Source organism: Ylistrum balloti, unplaced genomic scaffold (assembly GCF_031769215.1).
Source record: "Ylistrum balloti isolate Yb309-2 unplaced genomic scaffold, AGI_CSIRO_Ybal_v1 Utg369706, whole genome shotgun sequence".
In the NCBI taxonomy this organism is placed as follows: Eukaryota; Metazoa; Mollusca; class Bivalvia; order Pectinida; family Pectinidae; genus Ylistrum; species Ylistrum balloti.
Window position 1 is genome coordinate 97,109 of NW_026781934.1, and position 12,035 is coordinate 109,143.

The 12,035-nt window shown below is 33.6% G+C and overlaps 1 protein-coding gene across 1 annotated transcript in view; it reads right to left on the minus strand.

The window, feature by feature from the left end:
* LOC132565248 (oxysterol-binding protein-related protein 6-like) overlaps nucleotides 1-12,035 on the minus strand; it is a 45,716-nt gene that overhangs the window by 12,216 nt on the left and 21,465 nt on the right. The window contains exons 5-10 of the mRNA XM_060229887.1: nucleotides 5,583-5,696; nucleotides 3,311-3,461; nucleotides 2,461-2,604; nucleotides 2,096-2,193; nucleotides 1,315-1,431; nucleotides 215-401 (exon numbers count right to left, since the gene is read on the minus strand). Of these exons, the coding sequence (XP_060085870.1) occupies nucleotides 215-401; nucleotides 1,315-1,431; nucleotides 2,096-2,193; nucleotides 2,461-2,604; nucleotides 3,311-3,461; nucleotides 5,583-5,696 (811 nt within the window). The remainder of the gene's footprint in view (nucleotides 1-214; nucleotides 402-1,314; nucleotides 1,432-2,095; nucleotides 2,194-2,460; nucleotides 2,605-3,310; nucleotides 3,462-5,582; nucleotides 5,697-12,035) is intronic.

Consider the following 12,035-nt stretch of genomic DNA (forward strand, 5'->3'; position numbering starts at 1 on the left):
GACCTTAAACCATAACCAATGATCACCAAATCTAATCTGGTGTAGGCCGTGGTGTTATGGTCAAGGCTGACCTTTGACCTTAAACCATAACCAATGATCACTAAATCTAATCTGGTGTAGGCAGTGGTGTTATGGTCAAGGCTGACCTTTGACCTTAAACTGATGTATACTTCTATACAGTTTGATGTAATTCATTTAACAACACAATCCTCACCAGTATCTGACTTCATCACAAAATCTTCCCGCAGTTTCAGTTCCTTAATGCGTTGTTCGTGATTTGACACTGTTTGGTAGTCGGGGACACTGCGAGGTCGTGACTTTTCCAGCTCATATTGCATAAGATTAGGATTAGAACAACTAGTTCTGATATTATCAGCATTGATCTGGAGGTTGTTACTGACCTGTAACAAAAAAAAAACCATGTATGGTACATCCTAGTATTTACATCTTCCGATTAATTTCCAGCGATATCAATGTTCGTGTATGAAATAAGCAGTAATTTTTTTATAGAATACACAATTACCAGAAAGTTTAAAGTACGAAACTCTAACACAAACCAGATTGGCTTTCCAGTGTGGAGTGTGAAACATGGCAGGTTTTCGCAATTAATTTCCGTTTAACATGTCAAGATATCAACCACGTATATAACATTAGTAAGAAATACTTCAGAGTCTGAAGTAAAATAAACATCAAATAGATAGCTCTATGATAAGGTGGGTGACCTTCAGACCTGGTCAAATAGCTCTATGATAAGGTGGGTGACCTTCAGACCAGGTCAAATAGCTCTATGGTAAGGTGGGTGACCTTCAGACCTGGTCAAATAGCTCTATGATAAGGTGGGTGACCTTCAGACCTGGTCAAATAGCTCTATGTTAAGGTGAGTGACCTTCAGACCTGGTCAAATAGCTCTATGGTAAGGTGAGTGACCTTCAGACCTGGTCAAATAGCTCTATGATAAGGTGGGTGACCTTCAGACCTGGTCAAATAGCTCTATGATAAGGTGGGTGACCTTCAGACCTGGTCAAATAGCTCTATGATAAGGTAGGTGACCTTCAGACCAGGTCAAATAACTCTATGATTAGGTAGGTGACCTTCAGACCAGGTCAAATAACTCTATGATAAGGTAGGTGACCTTCAGACCAGGTCAAATAACTCTATGATTAGGTAGGTGACCTTCAGACCAGTTCTACTGATTGAAAATCAATCTAAATTACTTTCATTTTTTGTAATTGTACCAGCTTCTGTTTTTAGGGTGAGTAATATGACTATCTTACAAGGAATGTCGTGTTGTGTAGCAGATTGTTGTTACTTTACCTCGTTGTTATCATGGTGGTTGTTACAAGCTTCTATTTTCTTATCCTTTTTTCTACTTGTTCGGAGAGCTAAACCTTTCAGCTTTTTTCTGGCGTCTGGGGATTCTAATTCCGCAACCTGTAGATAAATGTAAAGATACTGTTACCAATCCAGCGACAAATTAACTGATGTTTCAAAACCCTAAAAAATGTTAACACCCATAAGATATGTTTCAGGGTCTAAATACCACTGGGAATTTTTTCCAATGCAATTTAAATGTTTAAGTAGATACACTGCCTATTTCAAATTTATCTCAATGGAACATTTCCATCTTTAAACACAGACAATAAATTTTATCACCAGCAAAACAATAAGTAGAAATATGAAGATAAACTGTCTAAAACACTGAGTGAGCTTCCATCTTGTCTATGATGTTAGCCCTGCGTAAGTCTGTGATGTTGGATCAAAATCCTTTAAGATGTGAAGCTTCTAGAGCACTGACAGACTTTTCCTAAAAATAGTAACAGTGACCTTGACCCAACAACACTGAAATTCAAAGTAATCTGAGGTATAATAATTTGTTGTGTGTGAAGTTTGAGTAAAATCCCTCAAAGAATAGAACTACTGAAATATAGACAAAAATAAAAGTTACATCATAATGTAATTATAAGGGAGCTTTCTTATATTACCTCCCCGAGGGCTTAATCCTAAACACATAATCAGACCAGGTGTAGACTATGAAAAATGTCTTATTTAATTTGTTCCAGGTGTAGGCCATGTCTGTGTTAAATATAAATGTTACCTCTAACACAGTATTGGAATCCATTGATAATGGCAGGTTTTTTATTTGTTCCAGGTCCTCTCTCAAGTCATTCAGGAGCTTCCTGGTGTCATGTAACTCTGTAAATAAATTTATCGTATGATCAGGTTACAAACAAAATCAAGTAGAAATGAAAATGCATGTTATTGCAAAACCATGAAATTTGAGTCTCTCCAACATATATGGTTGTACAGTATCTGAAGATTTATTAGTCCACAAAATTTGAGATGAGTTTGTATATATTTGACATTATCTCATTAAATGTTAGTTTTCATTCTGTTTAGAAGTCAGAATATAGGTCACAGTGACCTCCTAATATTTAGAAACAATTCAGAGAAATTGTGTACCTTTATTACAATGCTCAAAGCCTGCTGTGTCTAGAAGCCATGTAGCAACACGACTTTGTGATGATTCTCGTCCCTTAAAACTAGACTGGCGGATAACCTCAGAACTTAGTTTTTGTTCACGAGCTTTTCCTGGGAAATTTAAAGCTGCAAAAAGAAAATTGATAGGATACATAAAAGTTCCTTAAACTATCTAATCAATAAAAACAAAGCAAAATGGAAACTTTGGAAAATCAAGGATTTTAAACTTTCATGACTTTCAATTTAAATAGGAAGATATATATGTTCTTTTACACACAAATTTTGAAAAAACCACACAATAGTGAGACATTATAGAAGTTAACCCTATCTTTGTTAGTCACTTTGATGTTCTTGTAGCTGTCTATTTCTTATTGTATATATACATCTACTTTAAATCACTTCAATTTTGTGAATACTTTATTTTGTGAACTTACCTCTTCAGAAATATTCGCGAATACATGATTTCATGCATGGCATTATAGAAATGACATTAAATTTGCAAATGACTGCCTATTAGATATATTGGCTCTGATATTGGTAACCAAGTCCTCATGGATGTCACAAAAAAATCATCAAGAATTATTTTCATATAATTGTGTAGGATCTGAATACATGATTGTCCTGTGTATTAATATGAAAATGAATCCTACGCAAACTATTAAAATTGACGGTATCCTGTAGTAACTTCACACCTGATAATACACCCATGTCCATAAAGCTTACAAACACTTCTTGTCCCAAAATAAGCCCATTTCTTTTCTGAGCCAAAGTTAGCCTACTGGGCTTATTACAGGATATTAGAAGAAAAAATTTTTCCAGATATTTGACTTACATGCAGTAAGGGGAGGCAACTCTTCGGTAGGAGAAGTAATTTCTGTTAGCCTTGGAGAGTCCTTGGTTCCGTAAGCTAATTCATGTTGACGGTATAACCTGTGATGTTTCAATCGCTTCAGCCATTCATCAAATAAACGATTATCTTTAACCTAAAGCATGAAACAAGCACACAAATCACTCATTAATGTCATCAGGAGTACAAGTTTAAAGGAATATTCCTCATGGTTAGGAATTCATGTGATACTTGATCAGGAGTACCAGTTTAAAGAAATATTCTACATAGGAATTCATGTGATACTTGATCAGGAGTACCAGTTTAAAGAAATATTCTACATAGGAATTCATGTGATACTTTAAAAAAAACTGTACAAAATCACAAACTTGTTCTCATAGAAATTGTACACCTCAATATAGCATTTAAACAAACAAATTCTTCATAAATATAGCTAGCTTAGATCAACACGCCCTTATTGCATCATAACAGGTTTCCATCACCATATCAAAACAGGTTTGCATTGCCATATCATTACAGGTTTGTGTTGACATATCATTACAGGTTTGCGTTGACATATCATTACAGGTTTGCGTTGACATATCATTACAGGTTTGTGTTGACATATCATTACAGGTTTGTGTTGACATATCATTACAGGTTTGCGTTGACATATCATTACAGGTTTGCGTTGACATATCATTACAGGTTTGCGTTGACATATCATTACAGGTTTGCGTTGACATATCATTACAGGTTTGCGTTGACATATCATTACAGGTTTGCATTGCCATATCATTACAGGTTTGCGTTGACATAAGGTAAACAGAATGAAATAATTGTGTGAATTATAAAATCAACAGAAAAATGGCCTCTACGGTATAACATTGTAACAGAATATTAAGTGAATGGCATTCACAGTTGTATACCCTATAAACACTATGATACTTGAATGGCCTTTCTGTTCTGGATTTCACAATGTACTAGATTTAGACTGTTTGGCTAAGAGCATTCCCACTAATTTTGCCTGTCCAAACCGACTACAGGAGAGATATTTTGACATTTATATTAGTTCATCAAGTCACCAGATTGAGTTTTTAAGAGATAAATCACAGCCAGAAGTTTTACAAATTGGCAGAACATCCCCTTAAAGCAATCAAGATTTCATGATAAACAAATAGCTACGTATATTTCAAAATTTTAACATCAATTTTTTATATAAACTTTTTTGTTTATATTTCAAATGAATCTTAATAACCTCAGAATAAACAAGGAGAAATTATCATTTAACGTTTCATATGCCATAAAAACAATACTTACAGAAAATGTATCTTTCTTAAATCAATTAATGGATATCTGAGGATATCTAGTTTAAAGATATGTGATTTTCAATCTAACTTTAATAGTGTTGATGAATGTTCTTCCCTTTCAATAAAAAGACCAAGAATACATGACACATACTTTTTCTTTTCAGACGAGTTTCACTGTCAGAATAACAATTTAATTTTTTTTTTTATTAATTTACAATTTTAAACAAGCAGTTCCTTGTCTTTCCACTATGCCAATCCATATGCTCTATACAAATTTTAATATTTGTAGGTGATGTGAAGCATAACTTTAAGACAGTTATACAATATTTTGAAATGACATGATATGTAGAAACAAGAGATCCCAACCAAAGTTGGAAACCTGTCTGCTTTTTTGTTTTTTTTTGTGATCAGTCCGGAAATCAAATGAACACAACTGAGGACCAAGAAGAACCTTCAGATAAAATTTGAGAAAGGTTCACAAAGCACCTCTCGAAAAACAGCAACGGCAAGAATTATTAATGACAAATCACAGACGAAGATAAACTTAAATACCGCAACATCACCATATGGAGGGTTGGCTATTCAAATTGTCCTTCAATCATGTGGAATTATTTTCAATTATATTTCAAAGGGAGATAACTGTAACCCCAGAAATAAGCAGTGAGATAACTCTACTTTACAGATATAGAAGTATACAAAGAAGAATTCATTTTCAACTGACCTAGAACTGTCAACATCACAATGAATTACAGATAAACTTTATTTAGGGTACAATCATCCTGTGGTTTCATTACCATCTTAAAAACTTTTTGTTTTTGCCTGGTGTTTATTTTACTCTAAAACACCATAAAACACCTGTTTTATCTCATTGTAAAACGGGCAAAATGGGCAAATGCTAAAGTGTCCTCATATACTATAGATATACACATCATCTAAAACTGTCCTGGAACCTGTCAGTTTTGGCTTACCTTTATATGGTACACAATATCCTCAGCATCAATGTATATCCTATGTTGGTGTTTTTTGAACGCCACTACAGAAAGGCCGACATCTATCACACCATGGTATTTACACTTCTGCATCTGTAACAGAAACAAAAATACATTTAGAATTCTGAAATATTAAAATCATCTCCGTATCTTTTATTATTGTAGATAAAGAATACTTAAATATTGATATAATTTTGTGTTATATCAAGTTAAAATGTGACTCTCTTTATTTCTCCTAGTCAAGTACCATAAACAGGGCGTTTTTATTATTTTATTTTTTCCATAAGAATTCATAGCAAATATAAAACTAGCCAATCTTAATAGAGCGAGGGTTACGCAATATAATTTCAATTTCATTGACTAAAATAAAACTAATCAAGATCTGAAACGAAGTGGAAACATTTGAGCATGGCGTATTAACCCCTTTATAGGGAACATATTAAGATTTGATTTAGATTGAGTAGATTGAGAGACAGTATTAGAATCAAACAAACTTTATTAAGAGGTTGATTTTTTTTATTCCACAAATAGTTTATTTCTTGTGTTAAAGTTGTGTCAGGAGATCAATAAGGATGTTGTAGACTGGCTAGGAATTATCTCTAAGGCTGGGCAAGTCTCAATCAAATTCAACAAAACAGATTCTTTACCTAAAATTACTGATAATGGACAAGTTTTTCGTCATTCAATCTTATTTAATAATGATAATCAAGCAATTTCAGTTAATGAAAGTCATTAAGGAGAAAATAAAATTTAAAGAAGTTTAAATAAATTAATTTTCAGTTGCGCCTCATCTTATGATCTTAGATGTGGGAGGCATGTTATCGTACATGCGTGATTGTCATATTAATTAGTGAATATCATACCATGAAGATATAAATTAAAAGAGAAAAGTTAACAGAAACAGATTATTTCTTATTGACAAAATTTAGATCAAAAGCAAAAACTGTGTCTCAAAAAACTACCATGGTAAATATTGTGACTCAAACAACTGGTAAAACCTGTGTTTCAAAACATCAGCAAAACCTAGGACTCAAATGAACTAGAAAATCCTGTTTCTTAGTTAGCTAGAAAAATCTGTGATTTAAAACAACAAGAAAATTCTGTGCCTCAAATATTTATGTAAGTGAATGATTCAGATCACTAGTAAAACTTGTAGATGAAATAGCTAGAAAAGCTGTGGTTCAAAACAACCAGAAAAATCTAAACAAAATCAATTCCTTGTATATCATTATGAAATCCATCACAAGAGCATCAGTAAAACTGATCAATGTTCTCCAATAACAACTTAATTTAACATAGAATTTAAAAAAAGGGCAATAACTCTTAAATTAAGGGGTTTCAGGTCCTGAATTTTGGTATAAAGCGCATTCTCTTTGTATAACCGAGATATACACCCAGGTTTCATTATCCTAGTCCAAATGAAAGCAAAGTTATGCTCTGAACATCAAATGTTGATGAAGGGCAATAACTCTGTAATTTAGGAGTTGAAGGAACAAAAGGATGAAAGAACAGTTGAACAGACAAAACAACTACTATATGCTCTGTTCGATAACTTTCTGGAGCATAAAAATCTGAGGAAGAGCAACTGGATAAAGTTTTTTTTTTGTTTCAACGATACTCCAGAGAAAGAATTATTCAAAATGTCTCAGCCAATCAGGGAACTGATATATACTGTAAATCACTTAGATTTCGTGAATACTTTATTTCATGAATTTACATCTTCAGACCTATTCATGAATACATGATTTCGTTAATACTAATCTATTAATGACAAGCTGTTAGAGGTATGGACTCTTCAGGATTCAGATACCTGTAACCAACTCATCATGGATGCCATCGAGAGTTATTTTTGGGAAAAACAATCAAATAGATCCAAATTTGTGGCCGATTCTCTTTGTGCATTAATGCAGTATGATAATATTATCATGAAAACATAGGCTATATACTGACCAGCTAAGAATGATGGGGGAAAGTTTGATACAGAAATAGAAATTCTATACCATTTATCATGTAAAATAAATTCCACTTCAGTTCAATGATGTTTTAATGATAAAAGAGTGGGAGATGTAGTCCACAACAAGCTGGAATGGTAGTTTCAAAATTTATTGAGGATTTCTGGCCTACATGTTTCGCCTGTGACGGCTTCTATGGGAATTTTGAAACTACCATTCCAGCTTGTTGTGGACTACCTCTCCCACTCTACTACTACTTCTGTATTTGGGTAGGACACCCATCATACCGTTAGGTATCCAAGCTGGGGATGAATGGACACTAAACCAATTAGAACTTTACCGGCTCTCTCTTTACCTTACATATCAATGATAAATGTAATACAATGTATAAAAAATCAACTAAACAGAAAACATCAGAACGAACACTTCATTACTTAAATATAACTACAAAACACTATCCCAAATAAAATTCAACAGTTAGATTAAATGTGGTTCCTTAAACCTGAACAGGTATACCTTCACACAGAATAGCTGTATATTCTAAACCTTAACAGGTATACCTTCACACAGAATAGCTGTATATTCTAAACATTAACAGGTATACCATCACAAAGAATAGCTGTATATTCTAAACATTAACAGGTATACCTTCACACAGAATAGCTGTATATTCTAAACCTTATCAGGTATACCTTCACACAGAATAGCTGTATATTCTAAACATTAACAGGTATACCTTCACACAGAATAGCTGTATATTCTAAACCTTAACAGGTATACCTTCACACAGAATAGCTGTATATTCTAAACATTAACAGGTATACCTTCACACAGAATAGCTGTATATTCTAAACCTTATCAGGTATACCTTCACACAGAATAGCTGTATATTCTAAACATTAACAGGTATACCTTCACACAGAATAGCTGTATATTCTAAACCTTAACAGGTATACCTTCACACAGAATAGCTGTATATTCTAAACCTTAACAGGTATACCTTCACACAGAATAGCTGTATATTCTAAACCTTAACAGGTATACCATCACACAGAATAGCTGTATATTCTAAACCTTATCAGGTATACCTTCACACAGAATAGCTGTATATTCTAAACATTAACAGGTATACCATCACAAAGAATAGCTGTATATTCTAAACATTAACAGGTATACCATCACACAGAATAGCTGTATATTCTAAACATTAGCAGGTATACCATCACACAGAATAGCTGTATATTCTAAACATTAACAGGTATACCTTCACAAAGAATAGCTGTATATTCTAAACATTAACAGGTATACCTTCACACAGAATAGCTGTATATTCTAAACATTAACAGGTATACCATCACAAAGAATAGCTGTATATTCTAAACATTAACAGGTATACCTTCACACAGAATAGCTGTATATTCTAAACCTTATCAGGTATACCTTCACACAGAATAGCTGTATATTCTAAACATTAACAGGTATACCTTCACACAGAATAGCTGTATATTCTAAACCTTATCAGGTATACCTTCACACAGAATAGCTGTATATTCTAAACCTTATCAGGTATACCTTCACACAGAATAGCTGTATATTCTAAACCTTATCAGGTATACCTTCACACAGAATAGCTGTATATTCTATGTCCTACAGAATTAAACGTCACGGCATCTCTCTTTAGACTATTTAATATCAGTTATATCATTACATCTATGATGTTACACAAAAAACTGTTTTAAAGCATACTTTTAAACAATATTCTGTGGCTCTGTTTATCTATCTGCAAATGAGTTATTCAAAAAGTAAACAATCTTGAATGCTCCAGCACTGATTGATAAGGTATAAAACTTTTTATATTAAGCCAAAAAACAATCTTTCACTGCTAAAGATTGTAAACCATATGTTTGTTAGAAATATTTCTCAGTTCAAACTGAGTAAGTGATGTATCAAAAACAAGCATATACATTCTTCTGTAACAAGTCTGGTGGTATAGATGTACACAATGTTAGTACTTTAAAAACCCACAATTACATGTAACCAGAAAACTGCTCAACTTGTTCCAAGTAACGCTGAGTTAACACTTTACTTGAAAACACAACATATAAAGGGTTAGATAAAATTTCTGATTAAATTGCTTTAACGATTATTTCACCGTAACAACATCCTGAAGTTTGCTCTTCTCTATCTGAAAGAGATAAACAATTTTATTGAGGAGATTTGACATGCTAATGAATTTATTCAAGGTAAGAAAAATACGACCAATATTTATAATTCACATTCATATTGTTGAAGAGTTCCATTGGTTGTGGCGCAACAACCATTTTTCAAACCAAGGTGAAGGACAAGACAATATCGTAATTTTATACCAAGGTGAAGGTCAAAATGTCAACATAATCTTAGACCACGGACAGACGTGGCATCATAAATTTAGATCAAGGTGAAGGTCAGTGGATGAAATCTTCATGATATCAAACAAAGATGAAGGTAAGAGAAAAGACATTGGAAGTAAAGACCTGGAAATGGTCGAGCAAAGTCAAGTTGGTGATGGTACAATCCAACGCTAAAGTCATCATCAAGAAGATGGTAGTATCACAACCTAAGGCCAAGGTGAAGGCTGACTAAAACAATAACACCAGAACAGCTGCCAATGCGTCGAGACCATATTCATTTCAAAACATCATTTGAATTGTCTGAACAAAATAAGCATTTGATAATTAAACAGAAAACACTAAATAGACAAAACAGCTAAGAATCAACTGACATATCAAAATGTAACAAAGTCCAAATTCATAGCTTTTCTTATTAATTTTCATTTCTTTTTTTTAGGAACGTGAAGAAAACTGTTGTTCCAGTTGTATAATTCCATTAAGTATCGTATTCATTTGATTATAACCGAGATATCTGTACACACTAGGTACAATAATGAATGATCTGTTGATGGATGATGAACACTACTGTCTACTGTAAAATCACTTTCCAACAAGAGGCCCATGGGCCTGAACAGTCATCTGACATAAAATACAAGATTTCAAATTTGTAACTTAAGAAGTCGAAAATGTGTTTTCAAGATGGCGGCCATGTTGGATTTCGGACCAACTCGAAATTAACAAACTTTGGTCAGGATCATGTCACGATCATTTCAGGTAAGTTTCAGATCAATGAGACATGTAGAACTTGAGAAGAAGTTGAAAATGTTTACAACAGACATAAGACAGACGATACTGGACAAAAGGCGATCGCAATAGGTCATCAGACCCTCTGGTCAGATGACTTAAAAATATACCTTGTTAATGGCACTTGATTTTCGTGGATAAATCTTGCCCCTGAAAACCACAAATACCATAATCGATGTCCATTTTTATTTGTTTATCATTTCATGGACATTAATTTGTGGATTAAAGCACCCACAAATTTAACAAAAATAAATTCCCGATGAAAATTAATGATTTTGCAGTATAATACATCAGTTAATCAGTTGATACCCAAATATAATATTCTAGAGTTGCTCTGTGATAAATCATCTATAGTATATAAATACACTTCCTCCAAAATATAAATGTGTTTCAAGTCATTATCCAGTCTACAAAGCTCTGTTGGACTCACACAAGCCCAATTGTTTTAAAAAGAGTAAAGCTGAGATACCTTAAGAGTAGCACATTAACAGATGCTGTGACAGTGTTACTGTACATCTCAAACACCAGTCCACATGTTCATCAATTTCACTGGATTTGGTGCTACAAACAAACCCCCAGCGACAGGTTGCACATTGAATCCTCGATTAGATATTGATCTTGATCAGGCGATTACTATACAATAGCCACACAATAACACTATTGTCTACTCTGTACAGACAGTTTCGCTCAAGCCACACTCATCTTGTTCCATCAAGTAACCTCAAGCATGTTATTACTTCACTATCTGAGATACTTTTGTTATATCTAAATAAGTCTATCTAACACTGGGAATTCACCCTAAAAACAATTCATATCTACAGTTTTCACGACTCTGACAGACACAGTCAATGAATTCTACCCTGACAACACAACCAGACACAGTCAATGAATTCTACTTTGACAACACAACCAGTCACAGTCAATGAATTCTACCTTGACAACACAACCAGACACAGTCAATGAATTCTACCTTGACAACACAACCAGACACAGTCAATGAATTCTACCTTGACAACACAACCAGACACAGTCAATGAATTCTACTTTGACAACACAACCAGACACAGTCAATGAATTCTACTTTGACAACACAACCAGACACAGTCAATGAATTCTACCTTGACAACACAACCAGACACAGTCAATGAATTCTACTTTGACAACACAACCAGACATTGTCAATGAATTCTACCTTGACAGCACAATCAGACACAGTCAATGAATTCTACTTTGACAACACAACCAGACACAGTCAATGAATTCTACTTTGACAACACAACCAGACACAGTCAATGAATTCTACTTTG